The sequence below is a fragment of the Dendropsophus ebraccatus genome, chromosome 1 (genome assembly GCF_027789765.1).
Source record: "Dendropsophus ebraccatus isolate aDenEbr1 chromosome 1, aDenEbr1.pat, whole genome shotgun sequence".
In the NCBI taxonomy this organism is placed as follows: Eukaryota; Metazoa; Chordata; class Amphibia; order Anura; family Hylidae; genus Dendropsophus; species Dendropsophus ebraccatus.
The window spans coordinates 168,496,390-168,523,780 of record NC_091454.1 but is presented as its reverse complement, the minus strand read 5'-3'; the positions used below and the strand labels follow the sequence as shown (position 1 = coordinate 168,523,780).

Here is a 27,391-nt window from a genome sequence, read left to right as displayed (position 1 = left end):
TTTTTTAGAAAGAGGACAAAGTGAGGGGTGCTAAATAACTACGCTGCAAAGTGAGGGGTGCTAAATAACTACGCTGCAAAGTGAGGGGTGCTAAATAACTACGCTGCAAAGTGAGGGGTGCTAAATAACTACGCTGCAAAGTGAGGGGTGCTAAATAACTACGCTGCAAAGTGAGGGGTGCTAAATAACTACGCTGCAAAGTGAGGGGTGCTAAATAACTACGCTGCAAAGTGAGGGGTGCTAAATAACTACGCTGCAAAGTGAGGGGTGCTAAATAACTACGCTGCAAAGTGAGGGGTGCTGAATAACTACGCTGCAAAGTGAGGGGTGCTAAATAACTACGCCACAAAGTGAGGGGTGCTAAATAACTACAAGCATATTAGAAGAAAATTTAACAGTGCTTTTTGGAATTTCATAATGATGGCCTATCCATATGAGATCAGTAAGGGTTCGGCTCTCTGTACTCCCCTGCCATGCACTTAACAGTCTGCATCAGGTACAGACATTTTTCAAATATATTTTGCAGTACCTGGTAAGCAAGAAGTATAGTCGCAGCCATCACAGGAGGGCTGTGGCTCCCTCAATCAACTGATAATCAGGGTAATCAGAAGACAGACTCCCATAATTGCATATTAAAGGCCCAGTCTAAGAGCCCTTTTACACAGAAAGATTATCTGACAGATTATCAGCCAAAGATTTGAAGCCAAAGCCAGGACTGGATTTGAAAAAAGGAGAAATCCCATGCTTTCATGTATGACGTGATCTGTTTATAGTCTGTTCCTGGTTTTGGCTTCAAATCTTTGGCAGATAATCTGTCTGATAATCTTTCTGTGTAAAAGGGCCCTAATGGTGCGTTTACACAAAGATTTATCTGACAGATTTTGGAAGCCAATGCCAGGAATGGATCTGAAAAGAGGAGGAATCTCAGTCTTTCCTTTATGACCTGTTCTCCGTTTATAGTCTGTTCCTGGCATTGGCTACAAAAATCTGTCAGATAAATCTCTCTGTAAACGCACCTTTATAGACCACCAATCAGTATTTATTTAAAGGGACGATACCAAGGGCTTCCCACATTTTTCTTTCTATGATCTTATACAGATTTTGAATAGAACAATTACTCTAAAAAAATATATCATTGTTCTTTCATGTGCCTACAAGGAGTTAAGGAGTTATTATATACCTCTGACCAAAACAATTTGCAATCCATCCACAAAACATAATGTACCCAGACTTTGTACCCTGCCACTCCTCGTTTTCATCCCTTTTGTGCAGTTTGTTCAAATTACATCTTGAATTTACTTGTCAACGCAGAAGCATTTACTGTCCAAGTGTGTACACGGACTATATACTGAACACTAAACAAACAATCATAAAGTTGCAATATGACACTCTGGTCTATAAAAATGGCCTGAAACTGTGATACATACTTTGCTTCCAGAGCAAGAGCAATGATTCCTGCAGCCAGGGGTGCGGACGCGGATGTTCCAGTATGAGTGTCTGTACATTTCTGTCTTAAATCAGTTGTTACCTGGAGGAATAAGAGATCTGAATCAGAAAACATCCTTCATGATCACAGCACAATCAACATAGCTGTCAGCCTACTAACAAAATTGCCATCTCCAGGCAGTAGGTGCATACTATTTGCCATCAAGAATTCTAGCTAAATGCAAGGCTGGGTACACACTATGGGGTTGTCTGTAGGATTTATGAATTTGTTTTTTATCCATCTTGGTACCTACAATGCTACGACATCAATCTTGAAGCCCTGGCATGTCTTGAAATATACACCAACTGCGGCAGTTCAACATCAGCTAAAAAAGGGTCACATAATATTTTTGTGCAACTGTTTTTGTGGTGGTTTGTGACAGCATTGTTATTGTTGCCTTAAATTACATTGCAAAGTACATACAACAGGATGACCAAACCAGATGGGAACGTTCGGATGCTCTTTTTCTTTCTTACAAAACTTAAAGTGTCACTGTCGTTAAAATTTTTATTGCAGAAATCAATAGTACAGGCAATTTTAAGAAACTTTGTAATTGGTTTTATTAGCTGAAAAATGATTTTTTATCATGAAAAAGCAGTTTGAAGCTCTCCCCCCTGTCTTTATGGTTTTCCTATGGAGAGAGAAAGTAAAGGCAGAAAAACAGTACAACAAAGTTAATTTACATTCACATCACGGGCTCTCACCTCTGACATTCACCACCGACCTCTCTGACCTCTGAATAGCACTGTGAAGAGCTCCCCCACTGAGCAAGCCTTTGTTCTCAGCTGCCCGCTAATCTCGCTCCTTACCCCTCCCCCCCCCCTTCATAGAGCACACAGATCCGACTGATGAAAAAACATTTGAGATTTCCTGATTTTGAGCAGTGGATGACAGAAAGGAGATGAGGGGGAGGGACCTGGGAAAAAGCTTTTTACATGCAGATAATGGCATATTTGTCTAATAAACCCAATTACAAAGTTTCTTAAAAATCGCCTGGACTATTGATTTTGCAAAAAAAAAAAATTGACAGTGACTAAAGTAAAACAGAAATGTTAAAATGGACCTTGAAAGCTACATATCTCATTTCTATTGATTTGGGTGTCAAAGCTTTGCCAACAAGTAGTCATGTGACCTTACAAAACTTTTCTATTCCTCTCCCTGTCCTAATATATAGAAGTCTAGAGTTAAAAACCCTGTAGCAATTTGCAGACTGCCATGAATTGCAAAATACCCATTTACATGCAGTCATTGTAGTCTGATCTCTCCAGATGTCAATGCATGTATTTCCAGCTATTCTGTAATCTCCACTGTATCTAAAAGGAAAAATGAACTTTACATACAGTTTGTTCCTATTGTTCTGTTTCTATGGCTTCTATGTAGACCTATATATTCCCTTGGTAACAAGCAACAAACTGAGTGGAGTATGGCTGCAGGATCAGTTTATCTCTCTCCATCCATTAGCTAACATACAGTGTGAAGGTAAGGGTGAAGAAAAAAAAAAAAAAGTATAACTGCAGTATCAGACTACACTAGATGAGTTAGCAGTCTAACCATGAAGACACATCATGCTGTATAGCAGCTGTAGAACAAAACTATCTGCAAAAAAGCTTCATGTCTCATTATACACTGGAGCGATAAAAAGTGGTCTGAGAAGCTACAAACTGAGGACAGGATTTACAATTGAGGAAAGGTTTTACCAAGTAAAAATCTAAAACCAGATAAAAATTAAACGGCTAAGAAGAAATGCAAACACTATATATAAGACGATCAAGAAAAGAGATGCAAAACCAATGTATGCAAAACTTCCTCCTCTTGGTCCTCACAGCCGGTCAATTTTAAACACATTATAAAAAAAGAATTAAAAACTGACCACCCTTTGCTTTTCCTGAAATGTCATGGAATGGAGCCAAAGACAACAAACACTCTTTCTTTGTTCATGCTGTATGTTGTAGCGTTAAAAAAGCAACTTAAGCCGCAAGGCAAACAGAAAAGAACACACTAGGTACAGAGCAGCCAGAAAATGGATATGGTCCAGCACTATCCTGCCTGCAATATGTATGTTGTGTAAGTAGGTACTACAATCTTTTTACAACCAACCGGCCTGATCCCTGTCCTCCACGCAAAATGTAGATTGCACTTTTTGGAGTAAAGAAATTCACCAGTACAGAAATTTTGACTTTGTCGATAGAGGGGAAAAATCACTATTAAAATGGGCCGTTGGCAACATGCTACTCACAAAGTATTACTCTGCTGTGAAACCTGAGGCCAGTTTGAGTTAGTTTTCTCTACAGGGCCACCACAGGGGAAATAAAGCAGTACACACTTATCAATGCTTTTCCTGTGTGATACAGGAAAGCTCATTATGAAAACAAAATAATATATAAAATAACGATAGTGTGAATACCGCTTAATTCAATAGATAGAAACCACCGTAATGTACTTTGCATAATAAACCACAAATATGATAAAGAATTGCTAAAGTCGACATAATGGAAATTAGGTCGGTGCTGCAGATCAATTAATAACAGTGACCCGAACTAATGAGATGGTTGTGTCTGTCATGATGAATAAATCAGGAGAGTATAAAGGAAAATGGTTTCTGTCATTGCACTGTAAAGTGAGAAATGGCACAAGATACAATACTCACAATCTGCTTTTCATTCTGGTTGCCGCTGCTGTATGTGGTTGCCAGTGTAGAGGAGCAGGCCTCGCTGTACCACGGTACATTGCCAAGCTGTGTGGTACTGCTAATAGACAATGTATAGATGCTGTTTGTGTATCCATCACAATTGCAGCTGTCGTGTTCTCTCCCACCGTTCCCAGATGCCCATACATATATAGAGCCCAAACCATTACGACCCTGAAAGAAAGGGAGACATTTATAATGCTAGTGAAGCATGCTATAAACAATGTCTCAATGATGATGTTTACTAAAAAGAGAGCCAGGAAAACTATGGTTTAGACCAGGGATTGGCAAGTTTCAGGTCTCCAGCTTTTGCAAAACTGCAGTTCCCATCAGGGAAGGTTCACCGTCCCTGGTTTAGAATCTATTAAAAGAAAAACCTGTGGATGTATAGCATTAAGCCAGCGCACTGCCTCTTTGTACAGGGACCTCTGCACACGTCACAGAGCACACTACCCAATACAGGTCAATGACTCATTTTTAAGTTAAACATTCTTTTTTTTTTTTTTTTTTTTAAACTTTACATACCTGGTTGACACCTCTGAAGAAGGCCTCTTCTGCAAGATGGGCTGGGCCATCCACAGTTTTTCCATCGTCTTCTGGTCCCCAGCTGGCACTATAGATGTGAATGTGGTTGGGGTTTAGCCCTAGAGACCTTGCTTCAACTGCATCAGTTACTTCACCGTCCAACATCCGAACACCTACCAATGAAATGTAGTCAATAGTCAGGGTTATTTTCTTTTCCAGCAATCATTTTTATTAAGTTCCAAGGTTTGTAAGGGTACAATTGGAAAGCATTGAATAGGAGAACAACTCCTATGCAATCAAAGAATCAAAACCAAAGTATTAACAAGAATGCCTATAAAGGTCATGCTAAGAATGAAGAAGGCTGTAACTATAACAACTTAAAAGTACACATATGAAAAAGCAATATGTTCTTGCAGCCTGTGCCACCGATAACAGAGTATGTAGGTGTTGTCCTTGTGGTATTGATCAGTCAGAATTGTTAACCTGTGCCCTCTTTTGTGAGAGGCATGGTTAATATGAGATAAGCCTGTATAGTATTATGTGAAATGAATTAACAGACAATGCCGGGAGCCAAGGGCCAAAGCTCAACACATTAAAAGGGACACTTAACCTATAAAAGTCAACACAAGGAACACTTGTAACGCAGTGTTATCCAGTCTGTAGGATTTTCTGCATGTTCCCTACACAGTTTTTTAGAAGCCATGTACGGGGGTTAATGCCACCCGATACAGTGGGGGGGATCCTACTTCAGCCAGTTGCCTTAAAGCCAGAGACTGGTTTAGGACCAGGGGGAAAATAGCTCTGCTTTGAAGATACCCTTGTAATTCTTTGTATATTTCTTACAATTTTGATTGCTATAAGAGGAAGAACAGAAGCAAAACAAAAGGATTATATTCAAGGAACATTTTTGTGTTAGGTGTTTATAGTAGCAGGGATATTGGTGTTAAGAGCTCAGATAGTGAGAGAAGTGTAAGAAACGTAATTACTTTATTAGGCAGAAGACAATGGCATTATAATGGCGCCATATCGATTGTCTTATTCTTTTTGCAGGAAAGTAATGAGCAATAAATCATACTGATGACTGCAATGGACGCTGGGCCATAAATATAACAGCTTTACTATTGTTATAAATAAATAATAGGAGAAAAAAAAACAACAAAAACAGTGTAGAGTCAACTAGAGGCCCCTAATGGCACTAGAAGGTATCTTAACTGCTTTGGGCATAAGGCTTATTGGGCTAGTCTGTGTAGTTTTTACCTTGTGTCAGGGAGACATTGGGGCTGTGAACATGTACAGAGAAGCAAAACCATAAGGGACAGGGACTAATGTGAGCGATTACAATCTGTACACAGTGCAAAGGATTATGGCGCTATATTTGGGAAAATAAATAGTGATGAAATCTAATTTCTTAAGAAATGTGTATTTGTACCCATATGTATGCAAATCAGGGGCAACCCAGTCATTTAGAACCATCCCTTTAACATCAAAGTAGGAATACATTTATTTACCTCCAATCTTGGCATTATAAGCTATTCCAACACCACATATCCCATTATTGGCCACTGCAGCCACTTCTCCTGCACAGCGTGTTCCATGTCTACAAAAAGAACACACATTTCAATTAAGACTTCATTTGCAGTGTTCCAAAGCACAGAATAGGCACTGAGCAGAAATGGTTAATTCCTTACAAAGCATTACCTTTACATATCAGCTTAATCTCCTAAAATATATTATAAGACACGAGTATAAATATACGTAGAGCTAAAAATCAAAGGATATTAAATAGTGTAATTTTTTTAAATGGCTTATGCTCTAATGTCACAGCCGTGAAAAAAATACAAGTCTATATGTTCCAGGAACTGTTGCTCTTTATAGCTACCTAAAATGTTCAACTATTCACAAATGTCAGGAGTTTACAGTGATTCCTTCAGTCTGCACTAGTCCCCATCCCGCTCCAGGGAGACAGGACGTAAGTTCTTGCCACTATATTAGGTCTTGTCTTTCACACCAAATTGAGACTAGGACAGATTCTTCGGAGGTGAATGAAGTGGAGCATTGTGCAGACAGGACATTAACCTTATTTGTCTACCACTACAGGATCCACAGCTCTGAAAGGCAAATACTGAAAGTACATGAGTTTGGCAAAAGCAACACTGCTGTGCCATAAGGCCCATCCTGCTGTTTAACCCTTCAGGGATCCTGTTTCGCCATGTTGTAACCTACAAGTGATTCTCAAATCAAACATCTCCATCTTTAAGGGAAATGTAAATAAAGTCATCTGATACTTAAATTAAAGATGACAAAGCTGAGCACTACATTAGCTGCACTTGCAACATTCACCATAATACAACCAAGCATAGAATTATAGAACATATATTACTATTAAAGAGTCATCAAAGGAGGACATTTGGTTTTAAGCCTTCATCAGAGTAAAGTAAAACAACAAGTCTCGAAACAGTAAGCTGTAAAATCTACAAAACGGCCGTCACTTAAGATGGCACAAGTAGTCAGCACTTTTAAGCCACAGCATAAAAAGTCAAGTACTGTGAACGGCATATCCTAAGGGGCTGCAAACATAACAAGAATGCTGCCTACTCCACATAAAACTGCACAGCGCAGGTTTCTTCTCGCGTGCAGTTCTCCTGGGTATCATTTGTAACTGCACAATTCCTGGATGGTTATAGCCCTACAAACTTCACATGTAGGCAGCGTGCGGGAAAAGCTTATAAATCAACCCTTAAAGCCGCAGATTTACTGGACTATGGAAAAAAAAAAGGAAGAAAAAGCACACTTAATGTTACGTTAGATCCCACATAAGCTATATAAGTAAGGGGAATCAGAGGTCTAAATAGACATATTGCATAAGCATTTTTTACATTTATTAAGTGGACATAGAAAAACAAACAAACATTCAATGATTTAATACATTCACTTCAGAGCTACCAGTCCAATGCATCAGATCTCCAAACCAACTCAAGTGCCATTAATGTCTTAGGAAATACTGTTGCTGAAAAAATAATCACTGGTTTTATGGACACTATAGTCCTTGCCCAGTGTCTACATCCAGGCAGGGAGGGCTTCCTCTGTGGAATCTTTAAGGTTATGACAACAGTGACCTACAAGGGCATGGACACAGGTTGCGAAAACATAGTGGATTTTCCGTACACAAAATTCACAGCATTTTTAGTACCAGCAAAGCTTGTGACATTTTACCAAAAAGCTCCCGGAGTGTAGTGGCATCAGATTTATCCAGCTGCTGATTTATTGTAAATTTTAAAGGAAGTTGAATATTAACCTGCAGGGGATTTTTCCTGTGGAAAAGCTGTGAATCGCCCTACAGACTTATTTTTGATTTGGTGCAGCAAATGTACCATCAGTGTTGCATATGAATAGAATGGCGCTAGCGCAAGGAAAGCTGGTGCTAAGGACATTCTTCTGAACCGTAGCCAGATAACCGTGCACGGTACTGGCCCGGGCTGAAGCACTGTATGCGGGCCCGGCTACCCCCAGTGGGAGGAAGCCCTTGATCCTCTATGAAGCCACTCTATTCAATAATTATAATGGGGCTGTGTCACAGAGGTGAGGGGGTTTCCTCGCACCGAGGGGTGGGTTGGCCCGCCTCCAGTGCTTAAGCCCAGGCCGGTGCTCGGTAATAGACTGGCGCCGTGTGCGGTTGCTGGGCCGTGGTTCAAAAAAAAAAAAAAAAAACTACCTTGGCACCAGCTTCCCTGCACCTTTCTATTCATATGCAACACTTAAGGCTAATGTATCTGATGGTACATTCGCTTTAGGATTTAGCTATAACACTGTGGATTTTCCACTGCACGGCATGTGACAAGTTTTTGGCTTAAGGGCAGGTTCACACTACGGAATTGTCACGGATAAACTCAGCGGAATTCCGTCGGCTGTACGCGCTCACGGAGGTGCGCCTTTCCGCCGGCTCCATAGACACCACTCTATGGGCTGGCTGATTCTGCATTACGTCGAAAGAATTGAAATGTCAGTTCTTTCGGCCGGATGCGGAATCAGCCGGCCCATAGAATGGTGTCTATGGAGCCGGCAGAAAGGCACGCGTCTGAGCGCGTACAGCTGGCGGAATTCTGCGGAGTTTATCCGCAAGAACTCTGTACTGTGAACCCACCCTTAAAGAGTATTCCCATTTGAACTACTATAGTTAACCATGTAAGGTTTGATAAAAGGTAAAAAAATTTGCAAATACATTCATTTAGCAAACTTGCCTCCTTCTCCAGATAGGCTGTTCTTTCCCTCCATTGTTGACAGCTCCTTGTCATGTTACAACCACCACTCTGCTCTACAAGTGTTTATCCTAGACCAGAAGACCCCATTAACGTATAGGAACCTTAATGGATTAGGTATTCATTGACAAACTTTAGGTTTTACATGCAAACACACACACACAAAAGATGATCCTCATACTAAAATCTGCACCTTCAAGATTCTTGTCAAACCCTGCCTGGAGGAAATCAAAGATCAGAGCGGTGTTGGGCTTAGCTAGGGGATCCTGCAGCGTCATTAAAGGTCTTCCATACCCTTAGGTAAATGTCAAATGTCAAAGTTTTTTGCTTGCTAATAAGGTGGAAATAACCTAGCTGTCAGACATACAGTACCTCTCCCCTAAGATCGCCTATTTAATCTCCCAATGGTTGAGCCATCTATAACTCCCAAAGCTATAACAACATTATCATCTTTGACCAAAACAGTGCAATGATATTTATTGATAGACCATACAACAAATATACACTAAACACATGGCGTTGGGCCTTACAGACTACAATCCTGGGCTAAGGCACTTGTTTCCATGAGCTGTTTTAATAATGTTTTAATAAAAGTCTTTTCCTTGATATAAAAAGTTAGGCTGGGTTCACACTGCATTTTTGAAATCAGCTTTTTTTCATTTTTTTTTTTTTTTTTCCTTCAAAAAAACAAGAAAAACGGATTGCAAAAACGGATGCAGTTGTGTGCCTCCGTTTTGATCTGTTTTTCCATTGATTTCCATTATAAAAAAAACTGATCAAAACGGATGACACAATTTTTTTTGTCCTTTAAAAAAAACGGATCCGTTAAACGGATTGCAAAAGCGCAGTGTGAACCCAACCTTCTCTGTAGCATCTCTGTAGTGGCTGCCCCATTGATTTAAGATCAGCTACAAATATTTTTGATAGATCTTTTCATAGACTTTCTAATAACCTGAAAACCTTTTAATGTAACTTAGTTAACAAGTATGGATGTTGCCTCCAGTCTGGACTGCACAATATTTATAAACCAGCCATGTACAGGTGTATGATCTTCTGCCCCCAAACTGCATACATGGCACGCCTTTGGAGGAATACAGTCTCAACCACACACTGAGATACAGGCATAAATGTTCATTTATGTACTGATTGGGAGACATGGTTTTTCTATGCACCTACATAAATCTACTGTATTTGTCACATTTAGGATTGGGTGGCCATGCCAAGATGTATGTGATGGAGGGTAAGGCGCCTTGATGTCACATCATGATGATGTTGTATTTTGGCTTTAATATTACATTCTATCATGTTATAGCATAGGTTGTTATTAAGCGATACAAAGGAAAATTTGTTGTTAAGGAACCTATAGCCACCTATGTCGCATGTTCTGTACATTCATACGTCCTTAGAATATGTGGCAGTCTTTAGATACAAGAGGAGCCATTACATTACCTAATGAATGGAATCATTCTCCTGTACCTTAATAATTATGGACTCTGTTCCCTGTGGGTGGTTAATGGCTATGGTATCATGTGGAATAATCGGTTGGAGTAATTATCTAATCATGGAGTTACCTCATCATATGCAAGATGTACATGATAACAAACTATGTAAAATGATCATTTATTCATGAACTATGCCATATGTACCCTATTTATTGTTAACAATTAAAAAGTCACATTAATTTTAAGGTATGTCATGTATTTTTTTTTTAGAACCACGATTAAGGAAGTTATCTGAAACACGTGGGTTTTATGCTATGATAAACCATGAAGATTATATTTTTGTGGAGCTAAAGGACTTTCTGTATACCCATGGATCCCCACACTGCCCTTATACATGCTGCCTAAGAACTATTAGGAGAACATTTTGACGGTTTCCCCAGACGCGCTGATACAATCTTGGAACGTTTGGGTGCAAGTCCTAACCGGAACGCTTCTTTTAATCTTTGCTGGGGTCTCCGCAACCAGACCTTCACAGGTTAAAACCTCTGACATCTCACCGATATTAAAGCATATCTGTACCCACAATCATCTGACCCCCCCCCCCCCCAAACCGCTTGTACCTTCAGATAGCTGCTTTTATCCCAAGATCTGTCCTGGGGTCCGCTCGGCAGGTGATGCAGTTATTGTCATAAAAAACAACTTTAAAACTTGCAGCCCTGAGCCCAACGGCCGTGGACTCCATTGTGTCAGCATTAGGCTGGCACAACCTCTGTCCTTCCTCCCCATCCTTAGGAATGCCCCAGGCAGATTGTCTCCCATTTCTTACCTGGAGGGAGGGACAGAGGGGTGGTGCAAAGTAAGGGCACAGATATTGTAGGCCACGGCCCTTGGGCACAGGGCTTCAAGTTTATAGGTTGTTTTTTAGGACAATAACTATCACCTCCCAAACGGACCCCAGGACAGATCTTGGATTAAAAGCAGCTATCCGAAGTGGTTTGAGGGGGTCAGATTGTGGGTACAGCGTCGCTTTAATTTCATTACTGCAGTTTTGGAGTCCATTTAACATATCAGTTTTTAAATGTTTACTTTTAATGTACACAAAAACGTGGTCAACCACGTTTTTTCATGCGCTAAAAAAAAATTAATAAAAATCATTATAATGAAGGGAAAAAAACCTGATCCAAACAGATTGTACACAATGGCACCTGTTTTTTTTATTATTTTCCTAAAAATAAAATGTATACATTAAACAGACTGCAAAAACGTAGTGTGAACCCAACTTTATTAAAAAATAAGTTACACAGAATTGGTACTGCCACATCTATAAATTTTTATATTTATTCTTTAAATATAAACTATAAAAAAAAGTAAATATCTACACACACTTCCAATCTGCAGCGCGGAGAGAGGAGACGTGAGCCTCCCATAGACTGTCATTATGACAGGGAGGCTGGCGGCATTATCTGCCACGGAATTCCGCCACTTCTGCTCCATGTGCACGTAGCCTAAACTTGAATTAAAAAAAAAAAAAAAAAAAAAAAAAAAAAAACAATGTTATAGGTTAATCCCTTTTCTAAAATAAAATAAAAAATAAATGAAATCATCAATTTGTTCTGCAAAAAAATGTGACCTCCACACATCTCCGTTCATGGTCACGGCGGCTGCAGACAGCGGGCAGAAGATAGGAAGGTACCATGTATAAACTTTTATTTATTTTGTACACAATCGTCAGTTTTTAAAATGTATATAAGGCTGTGTTCACACTACGTTCTTGCAATCTATTTTTTTCATCATTTTGTTGCATCTGTTTTGATCAGTTTAATAAAATTAAACTATTCTGCTTAATAAAATTTGATTGGGGAAAAAAAAAAAAATTATATATCTCAAAATGCATCTGTTTTTTTAAAGTACACAAAAATGTAGCAAACCACATTTTTGTGAAAAATATAAAAAAAACAAAAAAACAAAAACCCATGCATTTTGATCCTTGTGATGGAAGTCAATAGAAAAACGTATCAAAACGGATGCACACAAATGCATTCGTTTTTCCACCATTTTTTTTTCTTTTCAAAAATGGATGAAAAAAACGTAATGCAAAGACGTAATGTGAACCCAGCCTAATACACTAAACGTATTTCAAATATGGTGCCACTAGAAATTAAAAAAAAAAAAAAAAAAAAAAAAAAAAAAAAAATGGAATGAGACTAAGAATAAAAATGACATCATTAAGACCCAAAATGGGCTAGTCACTAAGGGGTTAAAGAGAACTTAGCAGTTTCCATAAGACGACCATATTTATGCAGAGATAACCCCACAATATCTGAAAATGTCACCATCAAGTTATGGAAAGTAATTTTCTGTCAATTCCTACTTCAACTTCTTAAGTGCTTTCTGACCAGGGGCCTTTACAGGAAGTGAAGCGTGCAAGGGAACATTGCTTCCCCAGACTAATATGAATTTCCTATCCAATTTTATATTTATGTCTAGTCTGGAAGCTTATTACATATTTCAGATTGAAGGAAAATGATATTTGAAACAAAAAAAAAAAAAAAAAAAAAAGATTTATCTGTAATTCTAGCGGAAGGATTCTGGCATGAATGGAGAGAAGAATGGACACTCTTGCTACATATAGATGCACTGTCCATTTTTATGTCATTAAAAAAGAGCAGGTCAGACCCTGAAAGCCTTTTAATCTTCAAGAACACCTTTTGTTCTTTGCATTAATAATGTATTAATGATGTGGAGTCTGGAATCTGACCAATACAGCACAAGCCTACAGAACTAGATCAACTAAAATGAAAAACCTTGATCTTCTTCCAGACTGGAATGTTTTTAAAATTTTTAAACCAACCTTCTCCTATAATTTTGCTTAATTAGGATGAGACACAAGTATAAAAAAGGTGCACTCTTGTGTTCATCACACGCAAATCTCATCTAGAGGCCCAGACGGAAAGCATGATAGTGACCTATGCTGGTGTCAATTTAGGTCATTAGCCCCCCGGTCTGCCCAGGAGCTGCATCTGTATTTCAATCGTGTGAAAGTAGCCTACAGTTGTATTGAACAATGCTTGGTGTATGGACTTTTAAAAAAAAAAGCACAATTCTTCATCTGACGAAGCACGGCTGTCTAAAGATCAACCATCAATGTGCAGAGGTCACTGTGTGGGGAGGTGGAGGGGAGCTGTATCTATCACTGTGTCAGTGGTGGCCATTAGGTCTCTTTCAAACGTATACTTTTGCTTTTTATTGGATGAAATGTGTAATTTTTTAATTTCCATTTTAAGGATTTTTGGCGTTTCTTAAACAAATCATGTTAAGAGTATATGATGATTCAACAAGTCCTCTTTCAATAAGACAATTAGTAATGCAAATGGAAAAATAAAAAAGCAACAAAAATAAAAGCTTTATTTTAAGTGTGTTTTTGTAGGAGGTAAAAAGGCAGGGGAAAAAACAAACAAAACACAAACTACTATTTATCCCCCCTAATAAAAGTGTTATATGCGACACCAGCCTTAACCTGTATTACTTCCTTGTTAAGAAAGAAAGCAAACAAAAGGCTTACCAGAATAGTACAGTCACCTTTGTTCAGTGTGTGCTTCCACATATAACAAATCACTTAGGGAAAAGGGACACTGTCAAAACTCTTGTCTAGCCCACTATACGATATCCAACTCGGCACAGAGCTGAATAGCACTTTATGTACTGTATGTGATAAACTACCTGGCGTCTGCCTGAAGTTCACCGGAATTCATTTGTATCCTTTCCTAACAACTATCCAGAATAATTTATGAGATCAGGTATGGTACGTATGATAAATATATAGAGCTATTTAGAAGAAATGTCTGCTTTATCATACTACAGTACGTCCCAAATAAAAAGCACATTCACAATTTGTTCAGAAATTTGTTTTTAGGACAATCAGATCTACCGTAAAACAAATAATGTTAAAAATCTGGTATTTCTACACATTATCAAAAGCCCTCTTCAGTGAAAGATTGTGTTGGACAAAAATGGGGCACTCAACCATATTGAGATAGAAATCATCTTACCTGTTTTTCCCAGTTCTAGACCACAAAAATGTTGTCTGTATCCTTTCTTTCCACTTCAGATTACCAGCATACCTAATGGTTGAGCATGTGCTCAGTACTACAACACATTGCTTTTCTCCAATGCCCCTCCAATTGCTTTTTCCCCAATGCCCCTCTCACAAGGGCTGTAGAATAATGCAGCTGCTGTATTTATTCCCTGACTGCTCATCTGCTAATAGCACTGTTCAGCAAAACATAGCACACTGTAATGACACCTCATTCTTCCCTAACTGCCTTAAAGTGTACCCGTCTTAATAACTTTCAAAATTTAAACCACCAGTAGATGTGCTATAAGGCAAGTATGCAATTTACAGTCATTATTTTTTAGTTACCATGAAAAACACGGCACTTCCTGTTTTCTGACTTTTTTTTTCCCCCCCACAAAAACAAAACCAGGAAACAGTCAGAAAACAGGAAGCCCTGTGTATCCCACCATTTGAGCGCAGACAGAGAGAAGGCAGTCATGTGACTGATAAACACACTGATCCGTGACTCTCTGTACTGGCCAGAATTCCTGTGTTTAAATCTGTTATTTTCAACCATCACAAGTCTAAAAATCTGCCTTCTGGAGACTGGACCTGGATGTCTGGTAAGTTTAGCTGTGTTTCACAGCAGGATAACAACAACAAAAAAATTATGTATATTGCAAACTTGCTTTATATCACATTCACTGCTGATTTAGATTTTGAAAGTTACAATGACAGTGACTTTTTAATTGTCTCGGAAATGGAGGCATCTGTGATCAAACTCATCTCAGGAGTGACAGTCCGCTCAGCCAATTACTGACTGAGATAGGACAGCGCCAGGGCCAGTGATTGCTGGAGCAGGCTGTCATTCCCAAGACGAGTTTGTCTAGGATGTGGAGGCGACTGATTAGTGTGGAACAATGGAGAACCATAGGAGGACACCAGGGGATCGCAGAGAGGCAAGTAGTACTTTTAAATATGCCGGATAACCCCTTTAAATGCAATTTTTAGCATTCTCTGACCACTTTAGAGCCAATATACTTGAGGATCAAGCTGCTACAATATGGCTGCATCTTCACTGTGGTTTGATAACAAAACATAGGGCCTAGAAGAGTTAGGCAGGTTTTACTGAACATTGCTGTAGAATTTTTCCTTTACTAGTCTACACTATATCCCATCACTTTTTGATGCATAGACGTCTGCAGAGGGTGAGAAAGGGTCCATAGGGAAGGGTGTATTTCAGGTGTGGGAAGAGTGAACACTAAAAATACTACGGTATCTAACCAAGGCTTTCTTGTTTGGATCAATTCCTTTTTAATAACTGCATATGCCTAAAGGCCAGTACAATACAAAACAGCATATTACTACTAAGACATAGCATGAATAGCATCTCTATAAAAAGTTAGATGTCCTTATTTACATATGAAAAAGCAGCAAAACTTTAATAAAATGTTGAAATGAAAAGAAAAAAAAAAAGCTGCAAATTTGATGGGTAAAAGTCGAGAGGTCTCATGAATACATTGACAAAATGTAAAATAGTTGTGCAGGTTAAATGCAGCTACACTAAATCAGGTCAGATATATAAAAATTTGTAGGATGAATACAAGACAATTACAGATAAAAGCTTAAAACGCATTTGCAGATTATATTTTAATTAATGTATTTAGTTATTATTATGCAGATTTGTTCTGGCTGAACTACAACCCATCTCCTCCTTGCTCGATGCATAGCAACAAAACAGATAGGAGAGCTTTATTTGTAAATCAATAGAATTAGTGAACATGCTTTAAAGAGTTATTTTCTGTCTCAATATATTTTACACATGGGATAGTTTTCAGAAAGTCATGTACTGTACAAATAGAGGGGGGAAAAAAAAAAAAAAAGCAGGAGCTCTGTACATTACGTAGTGGCCATGCACTGAATAGAATAGCTGAACTGCAGCCATGAACCTATCATGGCCATAGTGAAGACAGATGAACTGTCAGTGGGAAAAGGTGGCAATATAAGATGGGAAGTAAGGCCATCACCACTCCTTAGAGGGGTTCTGTCAATAAGAAAGAAAAAAGAAGGTAAAGATGAGATGTGTTCCATGTACACATATGTAAGGGAGGACAAATGTGCTATTTTTAGTAAAGCAGCTTACATCACTATACTGCTTTTATCTCCCATGGATCTATTAACTTCTGAACTGTGACCCTGCTGTCGCCATGCACATGGGGGATTGGCAAGTCTCTCAAATGATATATTTAAAGGGGTAGTGCAGCGGTAAGCAATTATTCACTAAATAACACATTACAAAAGTTATATAACTTTATAATGTATGTTATGTTAGTGAATGGCCCCCTTCCCCGTGTTTCCCCCCACCCATGCCACCCCCGGAAGTGTGATGCACTATGCTCATCTGATTTGTATCGACCCCCGTCCGCCATCTTGTGACAATGTCGTCATCTTCGGGCGGCCGGCCGAACCGCTCCGACCGTCCGCAGTGCCGGCCTCCCTTTGCCGCGTCATTACCTGCTTAGCCGCGATTGGCTGAGCACACTTATGCTCAGCCAAACGTGGCTGAGCAGCTGATAACGCGGCAGAGCGCGGCCGCCACGTGGGACGGTCTGAGCGGTTCGGTCGGCCGCCCGAAGATGACATCATTTTCACTAGATGGAGGACGGGGGTCGACACTAATCAGGTGAGTATGGAGCACTACACTTCCGGGGGTGGCGTGGGTGGGGGGTAACACAGGGAAGGGGGCCATTCACTAACATAACATACATTACAAAGTTGTATAACTTTGTAATGGGTGTTATTTAGTGAATAATTGCTTACCGCCGCACTACCCCTTTAGGAAATGCTTATACAATTGAAGTATGTTTAATTTAACATAAAGAAAACTAGCCCATAGTGATGCGTTATGACCCCACCCCACCAACTATTACTAGTTAAATCCTAACTGCTAAATTGTCTTGTTTAAAAGATATTATATATGGGAAATCATCAGCTCTCGTTAAAGTCTATCTAAAACTCTGCAAAGGCTCTATAACCCGAAACGATTATCGGCTGTATTCAGCTGATAATCATCTTGTGTAATAGAAGACAACGATCAGCCGACAACACATGTGCAAATTGTTGGAGGTATCATGCAGTAAAGTGATGGTGCGTTTACACGGAACCATTATAGTTAGAATTTTCCGAATAACGTTTGCATTTGAGCGATAATCGGCTCGTGTAAACACAGCAAACAATCAAGCGACGAGCGAGAAATCGTTCATTGTGAAGTTTGAACATGTTCTCAAATAGTCGTTGGTTGTTCGCTTAAAATTTGCAGTTCGCTTCGTGTAAACAGTCTTTTGAAGATTCCCGTGTGAGATGGGCTTAAGCAATCTTAAAAACGATCACAATAACGTTTTTTCTAAAGATTTATTCGTCTTAACGCTGATAGTTATAAAAAGCAAATTGTTGTTTCAAAATCGTTACACAATCGATTGGGTGAATTATCGCTTGGTGTAAACGGACCATGAGCCCCACTATTTAAGATATTCATTAGCTCAGCTGGCATATCAGTGCCAGATCTGCAGAGCACCGCGGCGGTGGTGTGAAGACCAGCGTCCACCTGTCCTACACACTGTGGTGACTTTCTTTTTGTGAGAGCTTTTTTGCAACTACTGTACCTTGTTGTTTTGTCCCGTCGTTTAAATGTGCAATTGAATACATACCAAGTAAGCGGCTTGGTTCGGGGCTAGGTCACACAGTGCGATGTGCACCAGTTTACCCTTTATTTATTGGATATCAGTGCAGTCATATTTTTTAATTCTCTCCATTATACTCACCACGCTTCTGGGGGTGGGGAACACGGGGAAGGGGGCCATTCACTTGTTTGTTTAGTGATTAAATGTGTAGCACTGCACTACCCCTTTAACTTTTTTTTTTTTTTCACATAGCCTTTTTATGAAGGCTTGTTTTTTGGGATTCATGTAATTTATGGATTAACTTTTATTTGCCTCTTTTTTTGCTTTTAAAAATTCATACAATCAGACACGTGATAAAAATAAAATAACATTTATTATCTGGGTCACTACGATTACAGACGATTTCAAATAGTTTTTTTACGGTTTACTACTTTGGCACAATGGAAACTATTTAAAAAAAATTGCCAAATTCCAAGATTCACAGCTTTCTTATTTTCTATTGAATGAGCTGCATTTGGGCTGTTTTTTTGTGCTAGAAGATATATAGTTGCTACAGATAAAATTAAAAAAATAAATAAATAGGACTTTTTGATGGGCCTTCAGAAGACCTCTGGAAGTCAGTCGTCGTGCCATCGTGTCTCTGGACTGCTGAAAGGGTAAGACTCTGGCCAATTCGTTACATGCTATGGTCATGATTTTACTAACGCATGATTTGCATGTAATGGGTTTAACTACCAAGATCAGAGGTTTCTTTAGTACTGACAGCTCAGCTCACACTGACAGCTCAGCTCACACTGACAGCTCAGCTCACACTGACAGCTCAGCTCACACTGACAGCTCAGCTCACACTGACAGCTCAGCTCACACTGACAGCTCAGCTCACACTGACAGCTCAGCTCACACTGACAGCTCAGCTCACACTGACAGCTCAGCTCACACTGACAGCTCAGCTCACACTGACAGCTCAGCTCACACTGACAGCTCAGCTCACACTGACAGCTCAGCTCCCCTCAGTCCCAATGCAGGAGCCCAGCATCATGCTATTCAGATGGTGCCATAAAAAAAGCATATTGGTCGGAATAAGGCCCATCAGTGACTGCATGCAAGTTTGATTAGGTTACAAAAAGGCCTACCTGTTATCATTAAGCTGTGTATATCGAGGCTGTGGATCCGGATCTTGGTCATTGACATCATAGCTGGCAGCTGGATCCTGAATAAAGACAATTGTAAAAAGATAAAACAACTAAACACAATAGAACGATTGTCAATTACAGAGACTAGCGTATACATCACTTCCTCTTATCAGCTGTAACCCAGATCATTTGTTTCTTTTTCAGTCGAGTGGAGTAAAAGAATCAAGATATCCAAGTACCTTTAGTTTTTCATCAACCTAATGGCTCCTTCCTAATAAATTTCAAGTGCACTGCGGCAAATGCCTCCATAGAATAGTTCACGGAGATCAATAATCAATCCTCTCTCTTTCTTTCCGGTTCTCTTTCCTTACCAAGCAGACAAATGTTTAAACCATGCATTATTCAACTGTTCATTAAACACACATGCCGAGAAAATAAATTACAATAAAAGTCTTGTAAATGTCTATTTACTACTATAGGTCAAAGAGACAATAAAACCAATTTCACAGTGTGGTCTGTGGAGAAAAAAAAAACCCTGTGCACTTTATAAATGGCTGCATTTTGATGCCCACATTAGCGGCTATGCTAAGTGTTTCTTACCAGCTTTTCCATTCATAGATGGACTCCACGTGCAGCCTAATTTATGCATTTGTACAACAGTTCAGATTGCTGTCTTGTACTAGAATTATGATATATAATTGTAATTGCAGAATCATGGTATGTACTAATGGAAAGTGCAGCCATCTAAATTTGCTCCGCAGCTTTAAAGATTGGTAAAACTTTGTTAATAGAACATACTAACAAAATTACATATTTCGATTACCATACGGCTGCAATGTAAAACTGAAACCACAAAGGATATGAAAAATAAACACAAGCTAATGTTAAAGTGATACTGTCACCCCCATTTTTCTCCGCACCATCCACAGGTAGCATCTAAGCATGTGGATGGTGTGGAGAACCATGCACAAAGTAAGAGGCTGACAGTATCACTTTAAATGTTGGCTGCTACTGATCAAAGCTCAAATCTGTGTTCACGCCTACAAAAAGAAAAAAAAAAAAAGTATAATATTATAATATATATAGCATAAAATGTGCAACATATTTGCTACGGAAAAGTACCCTAAAAACATTTTATTGCAAAACAAGACGCCTCAGAGTGTAGCTAACACATTCTTGCAACCCCATTTAAGTCATGTTGACATAAGTGTATATGATTTACTTTTTTTCCTCCCTTTCACTTCTCCATCAAGCTTCCTTTGTAATACTGTAGACCAATTTACTGATATTCTAGCTGCTATATAATGATTCAAACGCATAATCTACTTTGCCTTATTCCTCTTCAAGAGATAAACTTGACTGGGCACCAATATTACATGGGGCTCTATTAAATGGGCCCATATTAAAGGAGTAAGCGAGCTCCGATCTGTCAGGTCAACGCTCGCTGTTGGTGCTACTATAGGCACCATCATTGAGCGAGGTGAAGCACGGGGGGCCAGGAGGAGCTGCCCAGATCTTAGATCGTCCAGGTGGCCCTTTGGAGATGTTGGTGGTCTGCTGGTGCCGCTAATATTACACAGAGCGATGGCAAGCAGACTGTCGCTATCGGCATTGTTTTCTTTCAGCGCGTTGAAAGATGTCGGCTGATCGTTGCCTTGTAACACTACCTATTACACCATGCGATTTTGGCCTGTAACTGCTGATAATTGCTTGGTATAATAAGTCCTTTTACACCATTTGTAACAAATCCCCAAATGTAGGAAAAATCATGGTCTTTTCTAACATTTGCCCATTATTATAACACACTTGTAGTTTATCACTGTGACTGATGATTTTCCTAAGGTATGTAATGAGGGGAATTTTGTCCTCTGCAGAGCCCCAGTATAAACCTGGTCTAAGAGATTGTCTCCAGCACTGCGTCTCTTCTCTAATTTGTCTGCTGTAATCTCATTTTAGAAGTATAAATTAGTCACCAAAGACACTGAAAACAAAGGTTCTGCAAAGAAGCTGGTGACAGTTGGGGAACAACTTATTGCTGTGCTATTTCATGCTTCCTTAAGGGTACAAACCCACTTGACGTATTTGCTGCATGAATCAGTCTTAAAAATAAGCAGGCAAAACGCAGGTTGGCTTTATACAATTGTTCTACGTTAAAATACGCAATTGCGTATTTTTGAAGCGTGAAGCTACATGCATTTTTCGCACAGGTTGTTAACAACTGATGCATTGCTAACAACAAGCTTCACGCTTCAAAAATACGCAATTGCGTATTTTAACGCAGAACAATTGTATAAAGCCAACCTGCGTTTTGCCTGCTTATTTTTAAGACTGATTCACGCAGCAAATACGTCAAGTGGGTTTGTACCCTAAGGGTGCGTTCACACCTACAGGATCTGCAGCTGATTTTCTGCAGCAGATTTCAGTTAAATAACTGACAGGGCCGATTCTAGCTTTTCTGCTGCCTGAGGCGAAAATTAAAATGGCACCCCCCCCCCCCCCAACACACACGCCCAGGCTTCCTGGGTCAGAGTACAGGGCTGTAGACCCCGCTATGCAGACCATGCCCCTCCTCCACTCCTCCCACCCAGTACAGGGAGCTCTTACACCAAAGCAATGCTCTTACACCAAGTTACTATTTTGAAAAACTGTGAGCTCTTACACCAAAACGCTCTTAAACCAAGTTACTCTTAAACCAAGGTACCACTGTATATATATATATATATATATATATATATATATATATATATATATTAGCAGTAAATATACCATATGCATAACCACACCACAGCAGTGAATATACCGCACAGATACATATACACCAGCTATGAATATACTTCTGCACACGTTCGTATATACTATCAGTGAGTATTCCCAATGCATTACCATATACCAGTAGTGTATTCTGTACAGATACATACATAACAGCAGTGAATATACCAAATGTATGCATATAACTATATACTAGCAGTGAATATACAAAAGCATCCATACATATCAGCAATGAATCTACCGCATATATATATATATATATATATATATATATATATATATATATATATATATATATATATATATATATATATATATATATATATATAAATAATCAACAGTAAATATACGAAATGCATAACAATATACTAGCAATAATTATACCTAATGCATAACCATATACTGGCAGTGAATATACAAAATGCATAACCATATACAGCAGTGTACACCACACAGATACATATATACCAGCAGTGAATATACCACAAGCATACATATATAACAGCAACAAATGCATTCATATATACCAGTGATGAATATATTGTATGCATTGATATATACCACAGCAGTGAATACAACCATGTGGTACATGGTTATATTCACCAGGTGCGAATTCGTTGCACTGGCTACAGGGCACAGCTCTATGAGGTTTGCTGTACTTCTGCTGAATGCCTCAAGCAAAGAGCAGAAGGTGGCACCAGATTTTGACACACAACCTGGATTGTCTGCCAAAATCTACTGGTGTTGCAAATCGTCACATTTGTCCATTTACACAGAAAGATTATCTGACAGATTATCTGCCAAAGATTTGAAGCCAAAGCCAGGAATGGATTTGAAAAGAGGAAAAATCTCAGTCTTTCCTTTATGACCTGATCTCTGTTTATAGTCTGTTTCTGGCTTTGGCTTCAAATCTTTGGCAGATAATCTTTCTGTATATATGGACCCTTAGGGACTGAAAAAGGTGGTCCAAGGGCAGGTAAGTATCATTTTATTTTGTTTATATTTTTTTAAACTTTCATTCTGGACTACTTCATATAGAAGATTCTTACTTTTAATAATAGGGTCAACGAGGGTTCTTGGGGTATTTTATTTCAATAAAGAGCTTTGTTAAATTGTTTATCTTCTTACTTATTTTTGGCTTAGTAGTGGAAGCCGCCTAATAGATGGCATCCATTAGTAAGCTAGGGCTTTGTGATAGCTATTATAAGTGCTGACACTAACCCCCATGCTTATTACCCCGGTACCTACTGTCACCAGGGGTACTGGGAAGAATCAGATACTGTCTGGCCTGGAACTCCAGAAAATGATGATCCAGGACTAGGCAGCAACAGGCTGGCGTTATCAAGCTGGCAATGACCAAAATAAATGGTGCTTGTCTCTCTGATAGTGTCAGGCTGCTGCTGCTTGGTTTTATATCTGTCTGGTTATGGAAAATAGGGGAGACCCCATCCATTAGTTTATTAAATAAATAAAATGCGTCGGGTCCCCCTCATTTTCCATAACCAGCCAGATACAGCCAAGCTGCAGCAGCCTGACAGGAAGGCAGGGGCCATTTATTTTTGGACACTGCTACCCTGATAGTGTCAGGATGCTGTTGACTGGTTCTGTATCTGACTGGTTATGGAAAATGAAGGGGCGAAAGCATGCATTAGTTTATTCAATAAATAAAAAAAATACATAGGGTCCCCCTCATTTTCCCTAACCAGCCACATAGAAAATCAAGCAGCAGCAACCTGACGCTACCAGGGTGGCAGGGGCCATTTATTTTGGCTATTGTCACCATGATAGTGTCAGGCTACTGTTGCTTGGTTCTGTATCTGACTGGTTATAGAAAATAAGGGGGCCCATGCATTAGTTTATTAAATAAATAAATGAAAAAAAATGTGTGGGGTCCCCCTCATTTTCCATAACCAGCCAGATACAAAACCAAGCAACAGCAGCCTGACGCTACCAGGGTGGCAGGGGCCATTTATTTTGGCTACTGCCAGCCTAATAACGCCAGCCTGCTGCCGCCCAGTCCAGGAGCGCCATTTTCTGGTGCTCCAGGCCTGACGGTATCTGGCTCTTCCCGGTACCCCTGGTGGTGGTGGGTACCGGGGTAATAAGCGTGGGGAGTTAGTGTTAGCCCTTCTACGGGCTAACACTAAGCCCGGCTTAATAATGGATGCCATCTATTAGATGGCTTCCACTACCAAGCCAAAAATAGGTAAGAAAAAAAACACCAATTTTAAAAGGTTCTTTATTGAAATAAAACTCCCCCGAGACTCCTCATTGACCCTTTTATTAAATCAAAAATGTAAAAATCTTTTTTCCCGAAGTAGTCCTGTCTCTACCTGTAAAAAAAAAGAAAAGTGAATGAGCTGCAAACAAAGACCCTGGCTGCATTAAGTCTATTGTCATTATGAGGAGGTCTCTGCAGAGGCCCTGACCCCTGAATGCAGAGACTCCCTAATAATGAAAATAGACTGCCAACCCGGAAAAAAAAACTAACAGGTCCCCCCACCGCCGCAACCCGCACCTCCGCAAGCCGCCCGCCACCCATCCAACCCCCCTACCACCCCAGGTACTTACCACAGCACAGGGAAACCGCTCTTCCTCAGATGAAGACCGGAACTGCACTCCTACTTCCTGGACAGGTGACGTGACCTCAGTGCGTAGCGCCGCGGCGGACGGCCGTGGCGCACGCACGCACCCAACCAATCAGGAAGAAGGCTGGGTGACGTCAGATGCAGGGACGCCGGTGAGCGTGGGCGGCGCGAGCCGCGCGACGAGTGGTGAGGCCATGGCTGCGGCTGTCATTTTAGCCAAGTTAAACTTAGCTATAATGACAGCGGCGGGGGAAATCTTGCCGCCCCCTGAAGGGGCGCACAATCTGCCGCCTGAGGCGGAATACTCATTCCGCCTCATGGCAAAAGCGGCCCTGATAACTGAACACAGCATCAAATCTGATGCTGTGTTCAGTTATTTAACTGAAATCTGCTGCAGAAAATCAGCTGCAGATCCTGTAGGTGTGAACGCACCATAACAGAGTATTCTGCTTAAAAATAATATTTTTATGCGTTGCTGCCCATGGCGATAACATAACAAAACACTGTATTCTTACCTCTCAGCACTCCCCCGGGAATTCTCCTATGAAATCTTTGGGTCCTGACCGAGATGATCCCACCTCCACTTCCAAGGTGAACTTGTCTGAGGGTTACAGCCTGCTTAGCCAAATCACTAGCCATGGTGGCCTTCCATCTCAAAAGCGGAGGCAGAATCATCTTGGCCAGGACCTGAATGTGCCACAGGAGAACACCAGGGGAGCACGGAGAGGTAAGAATATACTGTTATGTTATTTCCAGGGGTAGAAACATATCAAAACTTATTTTTGAGCAAAGTACCTCTTCAAAAGGGGTATTCCAGATTTATTTTTTTTTATCTAATTGTACTTTGGGCACAGTTTTAGACACAGCCAATGAGTATCCAAAGCGATAAAGAGGTATTTCAGGAAAAATTAACTTTTCCTCTATCCACTGTTCCAACCTCTGTACCTCCCAACAATCTCCTTACGGAGCCACGCCGCCTCTGTTGATTCTAATGGAGCTGCATCATAGAGGGGTGGGGGTTTCCTCCCAATGGGGGTGGGCCAGCCTGCCTCCATGCTTCGGGCCCGGCTGGTGCTCGGTAAGAGACCAGTGCATGTGCGGGAACTTGGCCGCGGTTCAAAAAAGGACCATGGCACCGGCTTCCCTGTGCCGGCGCCGTTTTATTCATATGCAACAATTGAAGCAAATGTACCTCATGGTACATCGCTCTTCCAACGCACTTGGCTCTTCTAGTCGCTCCTATGCATGAATAGAACTGGGGTCTCGCACTGTACCCCTGGCTCTATTCATAACAGAGCCAGCAGGGCCCAATAAGGAGATCGGTGGGGGGGGGGGGGGCGGGGGTACAGAGGTCAGACCTCCGCAATCTCCTACTTTTCCCCTATCCTGCAGATAGAGGAAAAAAGATTTTTTTTTCCCCCTGGAATACCCCTTTAACTAAAAGCACAAACTTCATATACATACACCTAAAAATCCCCTTCAATTACTGACTAAACCTAGCTGAAAAGAAATGACAGTGATCAATGGTTTGCAATATCTTTCTCTTTGGCAGAAGTAGTAATGAAAAGAAATACTCCTGTAAAGAAGGCGCAGTAAAAGAAAATACAATACTGAACAACGTAGGAAATATGTGATCCGGGAGTACAGTTGTAGCTTAGCTGTAACTTGTTTAGTCTTTATTCTGTTGCCTTGGATACCTGAAGTGTTGCACATAATACTATCACAATATTAATGTGAATATTACACCTTCTTAGGAGATTACCATTTACAGCATATACTCACATAATTTCCTTGCAAGTCTGGGTGGTTCTTTTCAATACCATCATCCAGGATGGAGACCACAATTCCTTTACCAGTGTAACCTTGAGCCCAGGCTTCTTTCACATGGAGGTCATGGCGGTTTGGATCATACTGAAAAATAAAAATGATATTACTTAATTCCAGTATAAAGTTCACAGAATGCATCTATGAAATGGAAAGATCTGTATGGTATTACATTGAGGTTATGACCCAGTTATTCATGAAATCCTGAAATTCAATTTCGCAATGCAAGCTTCTTATAGACTAGAATATCATCCAATTCTAAAGCTGCTGGTCCTAAAAGTGGCAGACTTATGAAAAGGTAGACATAAATTCACTAGATTTTCCTTGGGGTTAAACAATATTTGAACACCAAAAGCAAATGGTCTTTCTAAAATGGTCAAAAATTGGGATGTGATACTAGCGGAATGCTTTGTGATTAGCCAATAAATATAGCAATTCTGCAATGATAGGTTTCCTTCTAACGGCCAAGGTTAGGGAAGGATTTCTGGAGGAAATTCCCCCATCTGAGTAAGATCGATGAAAACTCAAGCTCATCACAGGGACAGATCGTATTTTAATCCCATTACTGCTGGAGGAAGTCATCTTGAACATTAAGTTAATAGTATTTTTAATATGAATGTATGTCTTGATAGAAGGAAAGCCGCTGATCAAGCAAGCTAAAAATTCATACCCCAATTTATGATGCGTGAATCTGAACAATGCACTCTCAAGCCAGACACCATGTCCCCTTGAGCTCCAGGCCTCATACATTGGGGATTTATGACATTTTAGAACTGAGCATACTTTAAAAAGTAACAAAAGAAGTTGTCAAGATGTTAGGAAAGGTCAACAGATCTCCCAACATTTCCTGAAATTCAGGAAAGTCATCAAAATATGTATATGGAAGAGTGTGTTCTGTGCAAGCTTCCAAGTACATAATATCAACCATGAATTAGCAAAGACTGTCTA

The 27,391-nt window shown here is 40.0% G+C and overlaps 1 protein-coding gene across 1 annotated transcript in view; it reads right to left on the bottom strand.

The window, feature by feature from the left end:
- The window catches only part of FURIN (furin, paired basic amino acid cleaving enzyme), a 151,859-nt gene that overhangs the window by 22,096 nt on the left and 102,372 nt on the right, over positions 1 to 27,391 (bottom strand). Inside the window, exons 5-10 of the mRNA XM_069984155.1 lie at positions 26,402 to 26,530; positions 19,263 to 19,339; positions 6,206 to 6,294; positions 4,698 to 4,870; positions 4,134 to 4,346; positions 1,428 to 1,528 (exon numbers count right to left, since the gene is read on the bottom strand). Of these exons, the coding sequence (XP_069840256.1) occupies positions 1,428 to 1,528; positions 4,134 to 4,346; positions 4,698 to 4,870; positions 6,206 to 6,294; positions 19,263 to 19,339; positions 26,402 to 26,530 (782 nt within the window). The remainder of the gene's footprint in view (positions 1 to 1,427; positions 1,529 to 4,133; positions 4,347 to 4,697; positions 4,871 to 6,205; positions 6,295 to 19,262; positions 19,340 to 26,401; positions 26,531 to 27,391) is intronic.